At 45.3% G+C, this 23,415-nt stretch overlaps 1 protein-coding gene, 1 long non-coding RNA gene and 1 pseudogene across 2 annotated transcripts in view; 2 read left to right on the top strand and 1 right to left on the bottom strand.

Moving 5' to 3' along the window:
• LOC125612593 overlaps positions 1-893 on the bottom strand; it is a 25,488-nt gene extending 24,595 nt beyond the window's left edge. Inside the window, exon 1 of the long non-coding RNA XR_007343057.1 lies at positions 863-893. This is a non-coding gene — a long non-coding RNA (uncharacterized LOC125612593). The remainder of the gene's footprint in view (positions 1-862) is intronic.
• Positions 894-2,173: 1,280 nt separating this feature from the next.
• Positions 2,174-2,749, top strand: LOC107150762 (annotated as a pseudogene).
• A 1,904-nt stretch (positions 2,750-4,653) lies between these two features.
• Positions 4,654-6,548, top strand: Arl4d (ADP ribosylation factor like GTPase 4D). Its single transcript, XM_015495631.2, has 2 exons — positions 4,654-4,673; positions 5,258-6,548. The coding sequence occupies exon 2, from the start codon at positions 5,359-5,361 to the stop codon at positions 5,959-5,961; it is 603 nt and encodes a 200-aa protein (XP_015351117.1). The 5' UTR covers positions 4,654-4,673; positions 5,258-5,358; the 3' UTR covers positions 5,962-6,548.
• The last annotated feature ends 16,867 nt before the right edge of the window (positions 6,549-23,415 follow it).

Genomic DNA, 23,415 nt, shown 5'->3' with positions numbered 1-23,415 from the left:
CTTTAAAAAAAAAAAAAAAAAAAGCAGAACCCCGGGGGACTGGGACTGGGCAGTTAGAGGGGGCTGTCTGCCCAAGGGAGTTGTTGGCTGTGAGCGGGGCCCAATTTTCCCCAGGACACTGTCGCAAGACATTCGCAAAAGATGCCCAGGATATATGTTTTGTTTTTGTTTTTATAATTTCAATCCTTTGAGATATTCTTGATTATTTATTTATTTATTTATTTATTTATTTATTTATTTAATGTGGTGCCGAGGATCAAACCCAGGGCCTCTCGCGTGCTGGGCGAGCACAACCCAGCCCTGACTGTATGGTTTTTAATTCGTTCTTTGCCAGCGGAGAGGAAGACCAGCTTCGGACCTGACCCGTCTACAGAGGCTTGTTCTGAGTCAGGGTGATCCAGAGGTCCTCTCTGCAAGGGGGAAGGCTGCAAGCTCTTCAGGTGGGGCGAGCCCCGCAGGGCAGAGGGAGGGATTCTCCCCCGTTCCAGAACCCGTTTCTGTTGGCGCTTGTTAAAATAATGGTTGTCCTGTGCTTCATCCCCTACAGCTGCCTCTGCCTGACGACGTTTCCTTTCTCCCTAGTTCTCACCTGGTGGCTGGGCTACATCCCCAGCTCTTTTTTTTTTTTTTTGGTACCGGGGATTGAACTCAGGGGCACTCTACCACTGAGCCACATCCCCAGCCCTATTTTTGTATTTTAGTTAGAGAGAAGGTGTCACTTCAGAAGGAGGCAAAGCCACTGAAAACTTCACCCTGTACTCTGCTTTTCTTCTGTGACAAACACATCCGCCAGGCGGCAGCATCTGCTCCTTTCCAGTCCTTGGCTTTGGGTACAGGGTTTGGGCATAGTTGCCTCGGAAACAGCTCTTGTTAGGGCAAAGAGTAGCTAGGGTCTCCCTTTACACATTCCTCCCCGCCCTACTTGTTCAGAAAGGCAGTTTGTGTTTTCTTTTCTTTTCTTCCCTCCCTCCCTCCTTTCTTTTCCTTCCTTCCTTCCTTCCTTCCTTCCTTCCTTCCTTCCTTCCTTTCCTCCCTCCCTTTCTTTTTTTTTTTTTTTTTTGTGTGTGTGTTTTTGTACCAGGTATTGAACCCAGGGGTGTCACCTCTTTGTAAGGTCCTCCTGAGCACCATCCTCAGGTCTCAATTAGCTCTTGTTCCCCAAGCATGCTCCCACACATTTCTCTATTTTCTTTTCCTCCACAGAATGTCTCACCATCTGATTTTTTATTCATTAACTCTCCCCATTCTCCATTATAATTTACATTCCATCAGGGCAGGTCCTTGTCTGTTTCACTCAGAATCTAGAATGATGCCTAACAGCTAATAGGTATTTCCATATATAATGTTCATTGTGCTTAAGTTCCAGTGTTCTCTCAATAAATCCTCCAAGGCCTTAGGTCCTGGGCTGTAATCTCTTGAGAAGAAGGGCTGCAGAGGTGAAGCTGCCCAGAAATCATTAATGGTAGAGAATAGTCTGGGGGCAAGGAGGGGGTGGGGATGCAGTGACTAGAGTTTTCAGTCAGAGGCAGGGATTGGGGTAGGCCCAGGGCCTGTTGATATCTGGACAAGCTAGGCCCCTTTCTTGCCCCACCTTCTCCTTACCATTTGTTCATCAACACCTTCCCTGGCAAACATGAAAGATAAAGGGTGGGGTGAGATTGTCAGTTTCATTTCCTTTATCAGATAAGTGACAATTTCCTTCTTGGGTGCCAATCTGAGGAGATATTATAGAAGAAATGTTAAGGAATCTTCAAAGGAGACAATAAACTGTTCAGTTTTGGTGTGTTTTCAGTTTTACAGCCAATGTGACATTTGTTCAAAGCCAGGTTTGGCCAATTTAAGCTGGGTAAACTTGAGTTCCTAACCATTCTTGCTTCAGTTTCTGCTTTTTAGACTACTCATATTTATGGGATACATATGGGTTTAAGTTGTGCATCCAAAAAGGACTCATAGAGCTGGGCGCAGTGGCTCATGCTTGTGATCCCAGCAGCTTGGGAGGGTAAGACAGGAGAATCACAACTTTGAAGCCAGCCTCTGCAACTTTGCAAGACTCTGTCTTGAAATAAAAAATAAAAAGAGCTGAGAATGCAGCTCAGTGGTAAATTGCCCCTGGGTTAATTCCCAGTACAAAATATCAAAAACCGCAACAAAAAATCTATTGCTAAGGGAGAAGATGGTGGTGCTGGGATAACTTGTACACCTGCAGAGGGATATTTGTAGAGCAATTGAATTGATGAAAAAAACTACAAAGGAGTGAAGATGTACCACTACAGAAACTTCAGGCTTTGCAAAGAGTCCTTCAAAGTGAGTTCTGTAATGCTGTAAAAGAGGTATATAAACATGTTTATGAGACTATGGATATCAGTAGCAGTCCTGAAGTGAGAGCTAATGCAACTGCCAAGCCGCTGATTTGCTGCCAGTGGAGGACATTCTCATCCTCAAGTTGTTGAGTTACCAAAAGCAGAAGAGTGTTCTATTCAATGTTATGAGAGGCAAGGAACAAAACTCTCCAATCTATAGATTTTGAATAATTCCAGGTGGAATTGTTGATAGGCATGAAGGCCTCAAATGAGATCAACTCCTTTCTGTTAATGGAGTCAATGCTGAAGGAGAACATCATGGTAAAGCTTAGAACTGCTGAAGGTAGCCCAAGAATAGGTTAAATCAGTAGTACAGTATATACTTAAAATATTAAAAGAAATGGTCACGCTTTGAAATGAGATCAGTAAAACATAGGCAACAGAACTAATACATTTAGTTTTATATTCTAATCTGGCATATTGGTACACACTTGTAATCCTACCAACTCAGGATGCTAAGGCAGGAGGATCACAAATTAGAGGCCAGCTTGGACAATTTAGTGAGACTTTAAGCATTTTAGCAAGACCCTGTCTCAAAATTAAAAAATAAAAAATAAAAAGGACTGAGGATGTAGCTCAGGGGTAAAGTATCCCTGAGTTCAGTCTCCAGTACCAAATTAAAGAACAAACCAATAAACCACCATCACCACCAACAACAAAACAACACTTTATATTCTGTTTTTTCTTTTTAATTAGAGAAATGTCACTTATGACCTACTCATGGCTGCAATGCCAAAGATTGTAAAAAAAAAAACTGAACTTCTGGTGAAATCCTCCTTCACATTTTATAAATGTCTGTGTTAACATTATTTATGGTTCCAGAGATGCATACATTTTTTTTCTGAAAAAGTAAAAGGTGATAAGGGTAATTCTGGGGGAAAAAACCCACTAAAATCACATTTACACAAACCCTAATATTGAATTATATAATAAAAGAATCCAGTCTTAGTGTAAAACTGAAAATATCATCCTCCTTTGATTTCTTTGCTTTCACCTCCCTCCCCAGTTCTACCTATCTCCCCGCAGATAATCACTGTTGTCCTTTTGGTCACACTGCCTCTTTGTGACATCCCTTATTCAGGGCTGCCAGACAGCAGACTGCAGTGGTTGGTGTGATGCTACCTAGTCCTGTGGCCCTCCTAATTGGTCCTAAACAGGACCAATGAATATCTTGAAATCTTTCCAAACGCTTCCAGTTGACACTTTCCCTCTTTTGAAGTCCTATAAGTGCTTAGCTCACTACTTTCTAAGGCTCATACATGTGCTCTCCTATCCTGTCACTGCCTTTCCTGCCGGTGGTCAGTCCTTCCTGTCTTATTATTAAGAGTGTAAGCCCTTTGAGGTCTCTATATTCCCATAGCCTTTCTGGTTCCTGCAGAGGCACAATATGAGGCCAAAAAGTCTATTTAAACAAGGGAGAACCTTGAGGGCTTGCGACTGGACTGAACTCTAGAGCAACAGGAGGGACTTCTGCTGAGGATGCCTAGCCCTACAGCTTTCCAATGGGAGAGGCTGGATAGTCAAATGGTGAGGGCTCATCCACATACTAGCTATTGGTGCCATGCATGACCTTAAAGACGTTTAACCTTCAGAGGTGTTTTTTTTTTTTTTTTTTTGTGTGTGTGTGTGTGTGTGTTTTAATACAGACAAGAATCCTTAACCAACTATTATGAGGATCTATGGGGGTAATGGGTTTAGCACTAGTTTGAAAACGGAATCAGGAAAGATAGACATCTTTGGCATCTCTGAGGAGACCCTCTGGATGAAGGAGAGTACACGTAGTGTAACTGCCTGGGGAAGAGGATGTGATGGTATTGCGAGTATTAAGACATTCCCTTCCCTTCCCTCGAGTCAGGCGGTGCCGCATTCCTTTTCGCCTCTCACCTTCGAACCGGATTAATCCTGGGTTTAATTCCAGTTTTTTTCCGTGGGTGGCGGGCAGTGGTGGTGGGATTTAACCCAGGGCCTCGCCCACGCCAGGAAAGCGCTCAATAAAGCAAGCTACATCCTGAACCCCGTGAGTTTAATTTCAAACATGAGAATATGGTAGAAAATATCAAATAAAACGGTCACGGATTGAGTAAACGTTCATCACCCTGCCTTCACCGCGGCAACCCGCGGATCTCCACGCCTTGTCCCGCTGCCGCGGGGCCGCTGATTGGCCCGCGCCTCGTGACGTCACATGAGGGTTTTTAAGGCGAAGACCCAGGCCAGCGCCGCAGAATCCGCGGTGGCGTTGAGCTGGCTGTTCCAAGGAAGGTGCTGTGGCTGCATCCGTGACTGGCCCAGAAAAGCACAGGGAGAGAGCTGAAGGTAAAGAGGTGCTCCGGCCGTGCAGAGGCAGCCCTCAGCGGGCTCCGGGGAGCTGGTGTTAGTGGTCGAGAATGGCTTGTGGTGAACAGAGAATGGTTGGTGAACAGGAGGGTCACAGCGAAGAAGGGGCGTGCTTGGGGCTCCGGGACGCGAAAGGCGTGTGCTAGCAGGACTCCGTCTCCCGTCTCAGGGAGCGCTCGCACGCGAACTTATTTTGGGGGCACTTCCCGAGTTTTCCTTTTCCGCGAGGATTCTCGGCCGGGGATTGGAGGTCACACAGCTGCTTCCCTGCTACAAGCATGGGAAAAGGTTTGGAAGCCGACCTTCCAGGATATCTAGTCCTCACCCCTCACCTGAGTATCCTGGGACCTGAGGTTTTCTCTGGGTCTCATCGCCTCCTAGGGCCCCTAGCGAGTGGGGCACACCCCTGTTAAACATCTGCAATTGCTTAAAAAAATGTATAAGTAAATGAAAGGAATTTTCAAAAGGGTGGGTTAAGGAAAGGATCAAGAAGTTGCAAGTTGTATGTTAATTGCTAAACGTCTTTTTTTTTTCTTCCCCTCCCATGACCTTTCCCTGTTTAGATAACCCAGCTGTGCTTCCCCTGGCCTGCAGTTTCAAGGCCTCCTCCTTCAACTGAGAGCCAAGACCTACTCCTTAGTTCTGACCTGCCCCTTAGTTCAGAATGGGGAACCATTTGACTGAGATGGCGCCCACCGCCTCCTTCTTGCCCCACTTCCAGGCCCTGCATGTTGTAGTCATCGGGCTGGACTCAGCAGGAAAAACCTCCCTCCTTTACCGCCTCAAGTTCAAGGAGTTTGTTCAGACCGTCCCCACAAAAGGTTTCAACACTGAGAAGATCCGGGTGCCCTTGGGGGGCTCCCGCGGAATCACCTTCCAAGTATGGGATGTTGGGGGTCAGGAGAAGCTGCGACCACTTTGGCGCTCCTACACCCGCCGGACAGATGGGCTGGTGTTTGTAGTAGATGCTGCAGAGACTGAGCGACTAGAAGAGGCCAAGGTGGAGTTGCATCGAATCAGTCGGGCTTCAGACAATCAGGGGGTTCCCGTCCTGGTGCTGGCCAACAAGCAGGACCAGCCTGGGGCACTCAGCGCAGCAGAGGTGGAGAAGAGGCTGGCAGTCCGTGAGCTGGCAGCTGCCACGCTCACCCACGTGCAGGGCTGCAGTGCTGTGGATGCGCTGGGCTTGCAGCCAGGCCTTGAGCGCTTGTATGAGATGATCCTCAAGAGGAAGAAGGTGGCCCGGGCAAGCAAGAAGAGACGGTGACCTGAGGCTGTTCCTCCCCATGTACTAGGGGTCTGTACACTTGGATAGCCAGGCAGGGCCTGTGACCTCTTGGTCAGCCCAGAGTGCAGGATCTGTTCACCTTAATGAAGGACTAAGGATCAAGGGGGTCCTGTTTTGGTGCCACACTGGGGGACGGGATGGGAGAGGGGATGTTGTTGCACATATCTCCTTTATTCTCTCCTCTGGAGAAGTAGGGGCTGCAAGATTGGAGACAAATGTAAATGCTGACTCTACCTCGAGCTTGTTTCTTGTTTTCCTTCTCTAGCTTATTGTTTGGATGTATTTTTTTTGGGGGGGGGTAGAAAGTTCTGAGAATGCATTTAGGATGAATGCGAACTATCTTCCCATTCTCCTTTCTTCAGCTGGAGGGTTCCCCAGCTGCTTTTATAGAAATGCCAGTCATAATAGTCTTTATTTTTTGTGTCTGTGTGAAAATACCAAGATCTCTCCCTCACATTTGTAGATCCACAACCCTTTTTATAAGCCATGTGTGTTCTCTGTATTATTATTAACTATTTTTTAGCATTTGCCTTTAAGTTATTAAAGATTGATGCCTCTAGTTCTTATATTGGTCTGGCATTTTCCTTTCTTTATCTAGCCCCAGGGAGAGTTCAGGATTTCTATATGGGGTGGAGGGTGGAGGCTGATCTCACAGCTGAATTGGTAAAGTAAGCACTGATAAAAATTACACACTAATGGGAGGGATGGCAAAAGTTAAGGGGGTAATTGAAAAAACTCTTCAGCTATTGGTCTGATATCTGTAGTTTTAGGGGATCACGCCTTATTTCTCTGAATTTCCTCCCCTCCTCTTATCCTCTGCTGCTTGCTCCTGATACTAGCTGCCCCTTGTAGATTTGATTTCAAATTTTGTCAGTTGGAGCAGGTCTTTGGTTCTTAACCTTGGGATTCCTCCTGGAAGAACCATTGCCTCCCCATCTTCCTTGTTTCCCCAGTAAGAGTCTGACTTTTTTTTTCCCCAGGAAGATAAACAGTGATAATGGAAAGTAATTCCTCCTTGGCCTTAAGCCACCTCAGTGTGCTTAATCCTGCTGACTGCAGCTCACTGGCAGTGACAGCACTGCTGGTGCTGGGGAGGCCTGGGCTGGCCCAATGAGTAAGCCTGAGTCTTCCAGTTATGGGAAAGGTAGTTCTCATGAAAGGAGCCATAGCTGTCCATCCCCCACCTCCCACCCTCTGAAACAGAAAGGGAGAAGACAGGTCACCAATGTTAGTGATAGTAAGGATAAAATGCTAATGTTGCCAGTACCTGAGTGTCCCTGATGAGATTTATGGGTGGGGGGTTGGTCCCCTCTCATCAGCCCCAGGGCCAGCTGTTTCTGATAATGCAAAACAATTAGCTTCTGCTAATCCTTCTGGGTGGGAGTGGTGATTAAAATCTGAGCATTTCTTTCCAGTCCCCCAGCCCCTATCCCCTGTCTTGCCCCCACCCTTTGTGCAAACATGGGATCCCAGGGTAGCCCCCCAGGCCCCCCCCCCCCATTCTCTCTTTCCCACCCTTTGTGCAAACATGACTGATCCCTAAGGTACATTCAGTTCCTGTTCCAGAATCAGATAAAAGGGCTGGGGAGGGGGGAAAGGTGCTGGCAATCTCCTCTCTGTTGTAAGGGAGACTTCCTGAGAATTTGCTTCTTCCCACACAGGACTGCCAGAAGCTGAGCTTTGCTGCTGAATCTGGGCCCATTTAGATCCCCCACTCCAGAACTCTAGCTGGCAGGATGGGGGTGAATGTGCATTGATCCAGAAGGGTGCTCAAGTGTGCGTCAGCACTGGGTACTGCTTGACAGCTACGGGACTAGTTCTGCCAGGGACTTGTGCTACCTGGCCTCCCTGATATACACCTGTGACTAATCTCTCCCAGCCTCTGGGGCAGAGCCTTCTAGCCCAGAAACAATACAAGGCCCTAGTGCAGGCTGGGAAGGATGTGGCAAGAAAGATCTGTCCTGCTGGAAGATCTTCCCTCTCCTCTCCAATTCTGTTCCTTTGTCTCAGAATCTTCAAGGATATGTATACATTTTTTTTTTCTTTCTCATTTATGGTCAACAGGGAACCAAGGGCTCTTGTTCTTGATATGGGGGAAAGACATGCAGATGTATTCTCCCATTCCTAGCAGAGGGGCCTCCAAGGTGTTAGCTTCTGTACTGGCTATGCCAACCATCTCCCCTTCCAATCTGGTTAGAACTAGAATCTGCTTCCCCATGCCCCAGCCCCAGGGCAGCTAGGAATCCTGGTCCAACAGAGTTGGGCAGGGTTGGGGAAAGGTTGTAGTTCCCTTGTCCCAGCTTCCTCTTAAGTAATAGTCTCTGATATGAGTGCTGAGGAGAGATGAGTGCTGAGGAGAGTTTCTGGGGGATCAGGAGTGGTGACAGGAGCTCGATGACTATGGAATTGAAGGAAACCTGCAGGCCAAATTGGAATTCCCTTCAGAACAGGCCCCTCGGCTCCTCCCCATTTCCTTGCAGGTTTGAACATAAAATCCAGATGGTATTCCCTAAAGACCTAAAAAGAGCATGCTACAGGGACACTGCTACATCGATGTTCATAGCAGCACAGTTCACAATAGCAAGACTGTGGAACCAACCTAGATGCCCTTCAATAGATGAATGGATAAAAAAATGTGGCATTTATACCCAATGGAGTATTACTCTGCATTAAAAAATGACAAAATCATAGAATTTGCAGGGAAATGGATGGCATTAGAGCAGATTATGCTAAGTGAAGCTAGCCAATCCCTAAAAAACAAATGCCAAATGTCTTCTTTGATATATGGAGAGTAATTAAGAACAGAGTAGGGACGAAGAGCATGAGAAGAAGATTAACATTAAACAGGGATGAGAGGTGGGAGGGAAAGGGAGAGAGAAGGGAAATTGCATGGAAATGGAAGGAGACCCTCAGGGTTATACAAAATTACATACAAGAGGAAGTGAGGGGAAAGGGAAAAATAATACAAGGGGGAGAAATGAATGACAGTAGATGGGGTAGAGAGAGAAGAGGAGAGGGGAGTAGAGGGGAGGAGGGATAGTAGAGGATAGGAAAGGCAGCAGAATACAACAGACACTAGTATGGCAATATGTAAATCAATGGATGTGTAACTGATGTGATTCTGCAATCTGTATATGGGGTAAAAATGGGAGNAAAAAAAAAAAAATAAGATAAAATCCAGATGGAAGGAATTTTCTATGAATGCCATCCCTTGCTGGAGTCCCTCTACCTAAGGGAAAAGGTAGCAGCGGTTCCCCTCTTTCTCATGCTCCTTCCAGTCTTCCCTTTGCTGCCCAAGCTCAAGGAGGAGAGAAGAAAGAAGAAGGGAGAAGAGGTCTCTAGATTCAGAGCCAGCAGTGACATGAACAGGACACACAGCTACTTAGTGGTGCATCCAGATCCTTGCTCCCAGGCCAGTTCTTTGTTCTCCTGGGACAGGCGACAGGAGGTGGGAGACAAGTCCAGCATTTCCGAGCTCTGATTGCTCCCTCCCTCCCTCTTCCCTCTCCTTGATTAGATTAAGGGTCAACCTTGGGTTCCCCTACTCCCTTCCTGGAGAGTGGGAGCTTTATCTCTGCAGCCCAACAGGGCTCTGGCCTCAAATCTGCCCTGAAGTTCCCACCCTCCTTTCATACTGACCGTGTATCATTCATTTCTTTCTTAAGCCTATTCTCCAGAATGGTTCTGTTTTAAAGGGGAGCCAGTAGGCTGTGGAAGGAGAACAGTGGAGGCAGAAAGAGAGGCCCAGGCCAGCATTGGCTGGAAGGGGTGGGCTGTCTAGCCATGCTTCATTTCCAAGACCATCTGCTAGGGAGTTTGTGGGCAGATATCATTGGACTTCCTACCCTGGCTGAATTAGAAGAGGACAAGGGTATTCATTCTTAAGTCCTTTAAAATTTTAAAAAGTTATTTATTTTGGTGCTGAGGATTGAACCCATGACTTCTACATACTAGGAGGAATATTCTCTATCACTGAGTTCTGCCCTTGGCCCTACTCCTATTTTTTTTTTTTTTATTGTCCTGTTCCCTTTATTTACAAAAGCAGTAGGTCTTCATTGTGAAAGAAATGTAAAATCAGAAAATAGGAAAATAAGTCTCTCCCTCTGGAGATGTATTCCTTGTTTCACCCCAAAAGCTTCTTACCCTTAAGATGACCAGCATTCTCTCTTGAATGTGTATCTCCTTTCCTAAATAAATCTTTGTGCCTCTGGGGAAAAAAAAGAGAAAAGAAAATGGAGAGACCCCTTAATCTAAACTTCAGAACTAACCACTGTGAACAGGTTTTTATATATCTTTCCAGATACTTTTTTCTCTGCATATACAAAAAAGGAATGTCTATAATAACACACATAGGATTATATAAGATGTACTTTTGTACAGTCTTGCTTTTTTCATTTATATCTTGAATATGATTCACTGACAGGACATGTAGATTTTTCTTTTGTGGTTTTTTATGAATATATATTTTTAGTTGCAGTTGGACATATATTTATTTATTTTTATATGGTGCTGAGGATTGAACCCAGTGCCTCACATGTGTTAGGTGAGCACTCTACTGCTGAATGACAATCCCAGTTCCTCTTTTGTATTCTTTTTGATGACCACATGAGATTCTTTTTTAAAATATTTATTTATTTGGGGGATGTAGATGGACACAACACAATACCTTTATTTTTATTTTTATTTTTTTTTAATTTTTTTTTTTAATATTTATTTTCTAGTTTTCGGCAGACACAACATCTTTGTTTGTATGTGGTGCTGAGGATCGAACCCGGGCCGCACGCATGCCAGGCGAGCGCGCTACCGCTTGAGCCACATCCCCAGCCCCTACCTTTATTTTTATGTGGTGCTGAGGATCGAACCCAGGTCCCGCCAGTGCGAGGCAAGCGCTCTACTGCTGAGCCACAATCCCAGCCCGACCACATGAGATTCTGTTGTGAAAATGTATCATCATTTATTAATTAAATCCTCTTTTGAATTCAAAGTGGATGAAGCATGAATCTTCTTGCACATATTTCTTTGTACACATAGAGACAACTTCCTGTAAGATAAAGTCCTAGAAGAGTAATTGTTGTGTCAAAGGTTTACATATTTAAAGCTTTCATTGATATTGCTAAAGTTTATGTGTTTGTGTGAGAAGGTCTGACAGGAGCCCAAAGTTAAACAGAGCTTCGTCACTCCCCATTGGCTGATGCCGAAGCCTCTTTACAGTGAGCTGTGTCTATGCGGTGGGGTAGGCACCATAGTGCCCTTGCTTTTGGGGAGGTAAGAAGTAAAATCACCAGCAACTTGTAGAGGATTTGCTTGATTGGGGAGCAAGCTTGGGCTCACTTTCCCAGCCAAGGGATTGAGTACCACTGGGAGCTGCCTGGCTGGTGGTGGAGGTAGGCAGATGGCGAGGACTCCCTAGCTCTGAGCTTGTCACAGAAGTCAGGGAGAGTGGGCGAAACAAGTCCTGAAATAAATTCCCAGGACTTGGTTCAGGGAGGGAGTGGAGCTGACACAAGGAGTGCAGGCTCAGAAGGGAAGAGGGAGAAGGAGGATGGCTGTGGAAGCCCTGAACCCCTCCTAGGACAATTCCCTGCCCCCTCTGGTGGGGGTGCCCACCAACTGCTTTAGCTCATGGACTCCTGGAACAGGAAGCAGAAGCTCCAAGGATCAGGTTCCTGGTCCACTCTGGGATGTTCAGGGCATGACCTCTCTGATTCATTCCAGCTCCGGGGTTAGTCCTGGGTGTATTCCTGTCCTCAGTAGAGTGGGGGAGGTAGGGAGATAGAGAGGTGGAGAAGCAGAAGGCTTTATCTTGTTTGCAGCCCCTAGTAAATCTGGTGGAATGTTCCTTGGAGGAGGGTAGCGATGACAGCTGGCTTTTGAAAACTTGTCAAAAGTAAGGTTTTCTGCTTTGAGTTGTGTTTGTTTTTATAAAATCATCTATTGCGTTCCATTCCAGATGCTTATCCTTAGAGAGAAGGCAAAACTGCTTACACATTTCTCTGGAGCTCTCCCAACCTAATGGAGAGAAATAGAACCACCAGTCTGACCAGCAGCACCCCAGAAAATAACCCACAAAGCAACAAAAGGATAAGACCTGGCTTGGCCACCAACTTATGTGACCTTGACCAAGCCATTCCTAGTCTACTGGCCTTAGTTTACCCACCTGTACAGAGGTGGGGTTGAATGGACAATATCAGATCTTTTCTGGTTCACTTTCTGTTGTCATCAGCACCAGGTTGGCACGGAGAACTCTTGAATGGTCTTTCTTCCCTTATCGATTTCTGCAATGACCTTACTTGCTTTGCTTTAAGTTTTTTTTTTTTTTTGGGGGGGGAGGGGGTTGTACCAGGGGCGTTCAACCACTGAGCCACATCCCCAGCCCTATTTTGTACTTTATTTAGAGACAGGGTCTCACTGAGTTGCTTAGCACCTCGCTGTTGCTGAAGCTGACTTTGAACTCATGGTCTTCCTGCCTCAGCCCAAGCTGCTGGAATTTCAGGCGTGAGCCACCAGACCCAGCTGCTTTAAGTTTATTTACTGTCTGTCTGTCTTCACCAACTTATCTATTCTGTAGGGTGGGCCTCATTTATTTTGTTCACTACTCTATATGCAGGTACAAAGTAGGTGCTCATCACATATCCATGGGACATTAGAGGGTTGGAGGGTGGGGGTAAGGATGTGGATTTGGTTTATAAATAGCTTCCTCAAGAAAGGGAGCCATTTAGTCAGTTTCTACACTGTATCCCAGAAGGCTTCCTGGAGGAGGTGAGGAAAAGACAACTTGGATCCAGAATGAAGTATCTTGATTAATGAGGGACTTGGAGCACCCTGGGCTTAGGAGCACTTTTCTGGCCCTGCCTACCTACCGCTCAGGAGGAAAGACGTGAGCCTGAAGGTTAACAGGCACAGTTTCATTCTTCCCTTCCCAGTAATTATCTGGCCTAGGACACTCCCCAGAGACTGTCTACCACTCCCCTCCCCAGCTACTCCTACTGTCATCTGAAGACAGTCCAGGTTTATCTAGATTTCCATTCTCTCTTTCCCACCCTAGAGGAGCAGGGTATAGGATAGGTATCTAGGAAGGAACACCCAAGGTCAAGACCTGTTATCCAACATGGCAGCCACAAGCTACACATGGCAACACCACAGGGAATGTAGCTGGTCTAAACTGAGAGACACTGTACATGTAAAATACACAACAGATATTGGGCATGCAGTACAAAAAAAGAATATAAAATATCTCAATACTTTTTTGCATTGTTTATATATTGACATAATTTTTTGTTATACTGAGTCAAGTAAAATACTTTTATTAAAGTTAGTTTCACCTATTTCTTTTTAATCTTTAAAGAATGTGGCTGGCAAGCTGGACTCAGTAGTGTACACCTGTAATCCCAGTGACTCAGGAGGCTGAAGCAGGAGGATTGCAAGTTCAAAGCCAGCCACCACAATTTAACAAGACCCCACAGGAGCTAAAAAGATCCTGTCTCAAAATAAAAAAAAATAAAAAGGGCTGGGGAATGTTGCTCAGTAATCAAGTGCCCCTGGTTTTAATCCTTGTTAAAATAATAATAATAATAATAATAATAATAATAATATGGCTGTCAGAAATTGAAATTAAACTTGTGGATTACATTATTCCTTTACTTTTCTGGTGATTTTGAAAATTGAACCCAGGGCTTTGCACATGCTAGGCAAGCACTCTACTGCTGAGCTACAACCCCAGTCCTTCTTAAAAAATTTAATTTGAAACAAGGTCTTGCTAAACTCCCCAGGTTAGTTGAAACTTGGGATCTCCCTTGGCCCCCAAAGCAGCTGGAATTACAGGTGTGCACCACTGTAATCTGCCAAATCACATTCAATTTCCTTTTCCTATTTTTAATTTCTGGTAATGGGAATTGAACCCAGGGTATTCTACCACTGAGCCACATACCCAGATCCCCCCGCTTTATTTTTAAATTTTGAGACAGAGTCTCCCTAAATTGCCCAGGCTGGTCTCCTGCCTCAGCCTCCCAAGTAGTTGGGATTATAAGTGTGCACCACCACACCTGGCTCACATTCTAATTGTTAGGTCCACATATTTGGAGGGAGGAAACATTATGGCTAAAAGAAGGAAAGATCTGTTGTTTTTCTTTTCTTCTAAAATCAGAAGAGAAACAGACCAAAAGTGCAGGAGTCTGGAACAAGGGCAGATTCTTCTCTTTCTTCATACTGGGGATTGAACCCAGGGGCACTTTGCCACTGAGTTACATCCCCATCCCTTTTTATTTTGAGGCAGGGTCTTGCTAAATTGCTGAAGCCAAGCTGGAATTTGCCATCTTCCTGCCTCATCTTCCCAAGTAGCTGAGATTCCAGGTGAGCACCAGTGTGCCCAGCCAGGAAGGCCTTCTTGATAGGACTGAAAAACCTGAAAGATCTGCCTACTCCCCTTCCTGTACAGCTTTCAGGATAGGAAAGGACTTTGCATATCTTGAACTATTTTCAGGCATTACTAAACTATGGTTCTCAATGATCCAAACCTGGTTACTCAGCAGGTGAATTTTTTAGCTTTATTTGGGATATTTTCACTCTACAAACAACTATCAACTCTACTATATGATAACTAGAATCCTCAGAAAATTCCTAACATTATTTCACTAGTTTCTAATCTTTCATCAGACTGCTGAAGCAGCAGCAACTGTGTCTGTTGAGTTTTCATCTTGTTGCTTTCTTGAAAGTACCAGAGCAGAGGGAGGGCCCAGGGAGGCCATACTAGGGGGAAGACACCAGCTGGGGGCTTGGCTAATCCACAGACTGGATTATCTGGCCCTGACTTTGCACATACATAAGCATGAGGTCTATATATGGACAGGACATACTGAGGCCATGGAGATCAGGTATGTGTGGGGCAGGGAGGGGCAGTCCTACAATAGATTCCCCATCTACTTACCTCCAATCCAGAACATTAATTCAATCGCTTGCTGATTTATTTTTTTTAAACCTGGGATTGAACCCAGGGGTGCTTATCCCCAGCCCTTTTTGTATTTTATTTAGAGACAGGGTCTCACTGAATTGCTTAAGGCGTCACTAAGTGGTTGAGGCTGGCTTTGAATGCATGATCCTCCTGCCTCAGCCTCCTGAGCTGCTGGTATTATGGGCATGGGCCACGGATTCCAGCTCACTTATTCTTTCAATCAACCATATATAATCCAAATAGTATCTTGTTGCCAGCTGGCCAGGCTGACGAGATGGGCTGGGTTCAAAGGAGTTGGCTGTATCGATAACTATGAAAACAAAGAAACCACACAAACATGAAAATAACTTTTTCTCAGTTGCTGGGGTCAGGGATGGCTCTGTGACCTCAAAGATTAGCTCCCACACTGGAAAAGAGGGCAAGTGGAGCAAGAGAGTAAGAGCAACAGGAACCGCTCTATTTATTGGGGGGAAGGACATTCCATAGAAAGTTCCACCCAAATAAGGCAGGGGATTGGGTTTCAAAGGGTGGAGTCTTGCTTGGTGATGCCTTGTGGTCAGCAGATTGATTGACATTTTGGCAAGTCACGCCCATCTCAGGGGCTGTTTGGGATCAAGGTGGAGCAAGAGAAAAGGCACACACACATGCAGAGCCCAAAAAGGGCATAAGGCTAGACCAGTCCCCTCATAGGCTCAATTGCGCATAGCTCGCACACACACAGCCCGTGGATGGCTGGTGACAGTATCTAGCATTATTGTAAACTGAAGGTCTATTAGAGCCTGACACACCATCCTAGCCACTTGAGACAAGGAGTAATTTGTACACAAAGAAATGTCCTAGCAGAGCTGAGGCTGTATTCAGTGGTAGAGCACATGCTTAGCATTCCCAAGGCCCTGGATGCCATCTTCAGCATACACACACGTACAAAAAATGTCTTAGATCGGGTTTCCTGGACACAGACTGAGACTGGGGCTACATGATTTATGGACGGGCAGACCCTCAGGAGAAGAATAGGGAAAGAAGCTGGACAGGGCAGAAGAGGAGCTAGATAAGAGGATATTTCACAGTGGAACCTGGTTTGGGTTTGCAGAAGCTCTGAGAATACATCCCAGACAGAATCTCATCTTAGCAGGGAGGCTGGTTATTTATGACTCGGTCAGCTGACTGGCTGTTGGTTGCTCTGGGTGTCCTCTAGGCAAGGGCAAGTATCCAGAGAAGGGAAACCCCTGGCAGCCAGCACTCAACCAGTACAGATTTGGGTGGAGCATTAAGGGCATCTACCCAGGGTGTAGCCTGAGATAAGCAAGCTGACCTGGGCAAGCCACACTCCTGATTGCTCTCGTGTGTGGAAATGCAGTCCTCTTTCTACTCTCACTCTAGGCCTGGCCTCAACTCTTATCTGTCCTTGTCCCACCTTGTTTCTCCTTTCATCCATTTCTTTGTCTCTCCCATCCCTCCCTGCCCCTGACTTTGGTCCCTGCCTCCAAACCTGCCTTGTCTTTCTTGAGGTTTATCAGGAAGATATTCAGGATGAAACCATGCACTTCTTTGAGATCCTCCAGGGAACTGGAGTATAGAGTCATTTCTTTTTTTTTTTTTGCGGGGTGGGGGGGATATCTGGAATTAAACTCAGGGGCTCTCAACCACTGAGCCACATCCCCAGCCCTATTTTGTATTTTATTCAGAGACAAGTTCTCACTGAGTTGCTTAGTGCCTCACTAAGTGGCTGAGGCTGGCTTTGAACTCGTGATCTTCCTGCCTCCTCCAGAGCCACTGGGATTACAGGCGTGTGCCACCACACAGGCCAAGAATCATTTCTTGCTGATGGGTCCTTGAGCCTCTAGGCAGAGGGCTTTAGTGTCCCAGGGACGTCTGACACTAACCCTTCTCTTGTGCTTTCCCTTTACTGGGTGTATCCAGCCCCACTTCCTGGAGAAGGGACAGTTCAAGAGGAATTCATTCTGAAGGCTTCACTCCTACTTAAACATCACAGGATACATTCCCTGAAAGGGGAAGGGTGCGCCTAGGCTGGCTTCCTTAGAAGCTTCAGAACAGAAGAGACACCTCCTTTCCCTGTCTCCTCCCAAAATCAATCAAGGGTGGGAGAGCAGAAGAGATGATTGTTTGGGGTGGGGCTGGGGTGGGAGGCTGGCCTCTGAACGTTCCTTTTCTTCTGGCACAGCCCTATTTGTACAGGTGCCAGAATCCTAAGGAAAAACAGCAAGAGAAAGACAGGAAAAAAGGTTCTTTGAGGGCATTTGGCTGCTCTTTTACACCCAAGATCAAACAGTTTAGTGTCACACCCTCCCCATCTTTTTGTTCTAACATTTAGATGTCCTGTGGTATGCCCCATAGACACACACACATGTGTACATGTGCGCAGGTGTGTATGTGCGTGCGCGTGCGTGCACACACACACACACACACACCCTCACATTGTTGAAACCAGAGCTGCTGGCTCCAGGGAGGGGAGTGAGGAAGAAGCTATGGACAGATGTGGGTGATCACATACCTATCCTCCTGGGAGGTGACACTTAAACTACACCTCCACAGGTTTCATGTGAACCTCACCCCAGCCTGGGCCCAGTGTTGTCAGGGTGGGCAGGAAGGATGGAGGAGTTGAGCTGGTCCTATGCCAACAAGGAATTTTCAGCTGGTTCTCAAAGTGCCAGTAAATCAATCCCACCAAGGACCAGATCTAGAGAAAATTCAATTTAAAACACAGCAGTGGACTTTGAGCCTGGATCATTTGTTAAACTTCAATAATTGTCCAGAGATGTGCCTTGAAGGACTTTTGAAGATTTAGGGAGCCCCAGCTCCCTCATGTATTGTCTGAAGGTCAAGGACAGACTTAGGATAGTCTGGAGTCTGTATGGGGAAAATGACCCTGGCAGCCCAAAGCGTTTGGCATCTCTGAATCAGGAGAAGGGACTGCTTGACTGGATGTGTCACCCCCATTAGGCTGGGGCTAGAGCTGTAATTGCTGTAATTCGTTGATGAATGCAATTTGCAGCTGGCTTCTCTCTCTGTGACAGGCCTCAATTAGAATTTCCAAGGGATCTGGGGTAGGAGGGGGAACCGGGTGTTGTTTCCAACTCTTTCTCTTGGTCCCCTTGTAAGAGGGGTTCACTTGATGTTTTGACTATATCCCTTGTGGCTTTGAAACTTACATGATCTTCTTTTCCCTAAACTTCTCCCTAATCTCATTTTCTCTGAATCATTTCTGTAAAAGCTCCCTATTTCTATGGCTGGGTAGACTCACAGCCTTTGGGGCAGGAATCCCCTGTTTTTCCTTTGCTAACAAAGCAATAAACCTTCTTTTTCCTTTTTCTCAAGACCTCGTCTTTGTTATTGAATTGGTATCAAGGACAAGGACCTATGGATCTTTTGATTACACCTCTGAGCATTCTGCCCTAGCCCCAAACAAGAGGTAGTTCTTTAGACCAGCTGATTGAACCTCCACTTACCTCTAAAGATATAATTTCATAATAAGAGGTACTGACTGATATGGAGAATGAGGACAGTATCAAATGAAGGATGCCTTCTTATAGGTTGGTTTGGGTGCTAGGGATTTCAGTCAAAGGCTTTCAAACAAACTCAGAGGGGGTGGGGGAAGGGGAGGGAGGGAGGGAGAGGGAGGGAGGGAAAGAAAGAAACCAAAGGGTCTGGGTGTGGTGCACAGGCCTAAAATCTCAGCAACTTGGGAGGCTGAGGCAGGAGGATTATAAATTCAAGGCCAGCCTCAGCAATTTAATGAGATTCTGTCTCAAAATAAAAAATAAAAAGGTCTGGGGATGTAGCTCAGTGGTAAAGTACCCCTGAGTTCAGTCCCCAGTATACATACACATACACACAAAGTAGAATTAGGGACTTTGGGCCCACTGGACTGGCCTCTTCCTTGTTTCCTGCCTCTTATACCCCCTGTTCAGTGGCCTGCCTGTGATACCTGTAAGGTTCACTTAGGATGACCAACTTGTCCTGCTTTGCTCAGTTTTAGCATTGAAAGTCCTGTGCCCACTGGGCATGGTGGCATATACCAGTAATCCTAGTGACTCAGGTATCTGAAACAGGAGGATTACACAGTTAAGGCCATCCTTGGCAACTTAGTGAGACCCTGTTTCAAAATTAAAAACAGTCAGGCACAGTGGTACACACCTGTAATCCCAAAGGCTCTGGAGGCTGAGGCAGGAGGATCATGAATTCAAAGCCAGCCTCAGCAATTTAGCAGGACCTAAGCAACTCAGTGAGACCCTGTCTCTAAATAAAATACAAAAAAAGGGCTGGGGATGTGGCTCAGTGGTTAAGTGCCCCTGAGTTCAATCCTTGGTACGAATGAATGAATGAATGAATGAATGAATGAATGGGCTTGGGAGGTAGTTTAGTGCTAGAGCTCCCCTGGGTTTCATCTCCAGTACAGCAAGGGGCAGAGTGGTGATGGTGGTGATGATGGTGGTGATGGTGGTGGTGGTGAAAGGAAGTCCTGCATCCCAAGAAATTCCTGGAACCTGAGCATATGGGAGCAGTTAGTTGTCCTAGGTTCAATGGAGCATAGCGTGAAAGCCATGGTTACAACTGCTTTGATCTATTGATGAAGATACTGAGGCCAGGATAGTTGTGGTTTGAAGTCCAGCAGATAGATTACTATGCCCAAGAGTGGTCTGTATAAGGGGTTAAATTTTGCCTCCATGTCCTGTATCTTGGTGAGAGATAAAATGGTCCACATCCAAATCTCCTTCAAAACACTCTCTTGTGAAGCCTTCCCTGATTTCTCTAGAAAGAGATGGGCCTGCTCTTCTAATTCTTGTTAAGCACTTATCAGGCAATGTTTTTTTGGGTTTTTTTTTTTGGGTTTTTCTTGGTACTAGGGATTGAAACCAGGATCACTCTACCACTGAGCTACATTCCCAGTCCTTTTTATTTATTTATTTATTTATTTACTAAAAATTTTTTTATTAAAAAAAAACCACTTTTTTTTATAGTTGTAGATAGACAGCATGCCTTTATTGGTTTAGTTTTTTTTATGTGATGCTAAGGATTGAACCCAGTGCCTCACACATGCTAGGCAAGCACTCTGCCCCTGAGCTATAGCCCAAGCCCTACTTTTTGTTTTGAGATAGTTTTACTAAATTACAGAAGCTGACCTTGAATTTGCAATGCTCTTGCATCAGCCCTCCTAGTTGCAGGGATTATAGGTGTGTGTCACTGTGCCTGGCAGGCAGAGTTATTTTTAATCCAGGGTCTTTTCCCCATCTGGACAGAAAGATTCTTGCTTCTAAGTCCCACTTATTTTCATATCCCTTGGCAGCTAGTGAGGTGTCTGGCACAGAGAAGACAGATAGATGGATGGATAAATAGGTGGACAGATGGATGGAGTTTGAAGATGGGTGGATTGGAAGATAGATGGATGGCTGGAAGGGTGGAGAGAAAGATGAATAGAAGGCTGGGTGCCTTGCTGATGGGATGGAACAATTAGGCAGTTTCTAGGCAAGTTCCTCTTACATCAGTTCCCTCCACTATGGCCATTTTGCTTGAATTTCATTTTTAGAATATCTAACACACGTACATTTAGACTTAAGGATCAAAGCAACTTCCCAAGACAATTAGCAATCTTTTAAGTGTATTATTTTGGAATAATTTGTGCCATTGCTTTCATCTACAGAAAGTTATGGTTTAATTACACAAATACAATATTTGATGAAAATACCTCAAATAGGCAGCTGATGGCAGTGACGAAGACTGTCTGAAAATAAAACAGCTTAAAAATATCAGACAAGGGAGTATGTAGGAGGCAGGGAGACAGGGTAAACCATTGCTGAATATAATGAGCAAGACAATTGAGACTGGGCTGGAAAGGGAGAAATCATGATAGGAGGAATGGGGATGCCCTTTAGAAGGACTTCCCAATTATCAGGATCAAGAGACAAAGGTATAGAAAGTTTTGAAAGAAAGAGGGACATGGCAATAATTGTGGTTTGGAAGCAAAACATTAGATTAAATGATTATCATTATTATTATTTTTAATGCAGTGCAGGGAACAAACTCAGGGCTCCACCTTACTCACACTAAGAAGGTTCTCTACAACTGAGATATATCCCCAGAACTTTGTATTTATTTATTTATAATATTTATTTTTTAGTTGTGGTTGGACACAATACCTTTATTTTATTTATTTATTTTTATGTAGTGCTGAGGATCAAACTTGGGGCCCTGCACATGAGGCAAGCGCTCTACTGTAGAGTCACAACGCCAGCCCCAGATTTACTTTTTCAAAGTGCACATTTGATTAGGCATACCTTCCCCAAAGCCTTCTGATGATTCCCCATTTTTTTTTGAGGGGGGAGTACTGGGGATTGAACCTGGGGGTGCTTAACCACTGAGCCACATCCCCAGCCCTTTTTATTTTTTATTTTGAGACAGTATCTTGCTAAATTGATTAGAGCTTTGCTGAATTGCTTTAGGCTGGCTTTAATGGCTTTGAATTTGGTGATCCTCCTGCCTCAGCCTTCAGAGCCACTGGGATTACAGGCATGTGCCATCATGCCCAGCCCCTCTGCATAGGCTATTTTTGATTAGGAATGCTTTTCCTCCCTTTACATAAATCGAATTTTTCCCCATTCTTCACAATTCAGTATGTCACCTCTTTCTGGCCAACTGTCTGACCAACTCTCTATCCAACTCTGCGCTTGAGTCAGGTCAGGTGTCCCTTCTCTGGGATTTTTTATTTTATTTTATTTGTGTATTTATTTATTTATTTTAATGTGGTACTGAGACTCAAACCCAGTGCCTTACATGTGTTAGGCAAGGACTATACCCCAGAGCTACAGCCCAGCCCTTCTCTGTGTTCTTATTGTGTTCAAGTGCTTGTCTCTTTCTCAGAGCTGATCTCACTGTATTACAGTTACCTATTTTTCTGTCTCTTCTGCTCAAATGTGAGATTTTCTAGGACAAGTGTCCTATATTGAATGTCTGCATTTTTTTTTTTTTTTTTGGTAGTGGGGATTGAACTCAGGAGCACTCAATCACTGAGCCACATCCCCAGCCCTATTTTGTATTATATTTAGAGACAGGGTCTCACTGAGTTGCTTAGGGCTTTGCTTTTGCTGAGGCTGCCTTTGAATTCACGATCCTCCTGTCTCAGCCTCCTGAACTGCTGGGATTATAGGCATGTACCACTGCGCCAGGCATATCTGCATTTTTTAAAAAAATATATTTATTATAGATGAACACAACACAATGCTTTTATTTTTATGTGGTGCTGAGGATCGAAGCCAGTCCTGCCTGTGCCAGGCAAGCGCTCTACTGCTGAGCCACAATCCCAGCCCCCATGTCTGCATTTTTTATGCTAAGTGTGTCGCCTGGCATGTAGAGTGACTAGTAAGTTTGTTTTTGTTTCACTACTGGGCATTAAACCCAAGGATGCTTAACCACTAAACTACATCCCCAGCCCTTTTATTTATCTATCAATCAATTTATTTATTTATTTTCTTTAGTTGTAAACAGACACAATGCCTTTTATTTATTTATTTATGTGATGCTGAGGATCAAACCCAATGCCTCACACATGTTAGGCAAGCACTCTGCCACTGAGCTACAAACCCAGGCCCACCCCTGTTATTTTTTACAATTTATTTTATTTTTATTATTTTTTTGTATCCCAGAACCCAGGAATGTTTTGCAACTGAGCTACATCCCTGACCCTTTCTTTTCTTTATTTTTAATATTTATTTTTTAGTTTTCGGCGGACACAACATCTTTGTTTGTATGTGGTGCTGAGGATCCAACCCAGGCCGCACGCATGCCAGGCGAGCGCGCTACTGCTTGAGCCACATCCCCAGCCCCCTTTTCTTTTATTTTTTATTTTGAGAAAGGGTCTCACTAAATTGCTTAGGGCCTTGAACTTTCAATCCTCCTGCCTCGGTCTCCCAAATCACTAGGATTACAGGCCTGCCCCACCTGCACTTGGCCAGGAACTGTTGAAGGTGAATAAATAACCTCCTGCAGTTCTCTATCATCTGCAGGCATTTGATCTCATCCTCTCTCTGGGGGAAGTCAATGGAGTAAAGTTTAAGATAGGACTCAGTGTGCTGTGGAAATCAGTAAGTTTTTCTCTTTCCCTTTCCTCCATCTCTCAGAATCCACCGGTGCCACACCCTTGGCACAAACACAGGCAGCTCGGCCTGCAGAATGTCAGCTGGCAGCAAGCAGCCCTTCCCTTCCTCCCTGGCTCTGTCTTCACTCAGCACAAATCGTTTTTCCTTTTTGGGAGTTCAGAGCTCTGATAGCAGAGAGCCTGGTGGGAGGGAGGCAGCGATGGGCTGTCTGCTGGGAAGCAGAGGGCTGTGGGAGAGCCGAGATGTGGGTGGAAGATGGCTATGTGGGCCGTTTGGAGGGAGAACGAAAACTGCGCTCTTTTGGGGGTGCATGGGACAGAGCAGCTGGGATGCACTTGTCCCCTTTTGCTCTCTGGGAGCTGGGATCATCCTGTT

Source organism: Marmota marmota, unplaced genomic scaffold (genome assembly GCF_001458135.2).
Source record: "Marmota marmota marmota unplaced genomic scaffold, marMar, whole genome shotgun sequence".
In the NCBI taxonomy this organism is placed as follows: domain Eukaryota; kingdom Metazoa; phylum Chordata; class Mammalia; order Rodentia; family Sciuridae; genus Marmota; species Marmota marmota.
Note: the sequence above shows the minus strand (reverse complement) of the source record. Positions and strands in the feature narration are given on the sequence as shown.

What these genes read in the sequence shown, in the direction of transcription:
- Arl4d (XM_015495631.2), top strand. Translation starts at nt 5,359, where the DNA reads ATGGGGAACCATTTGACTGAGATGGCGCCCACCGCCTCCTTCTTGCCC.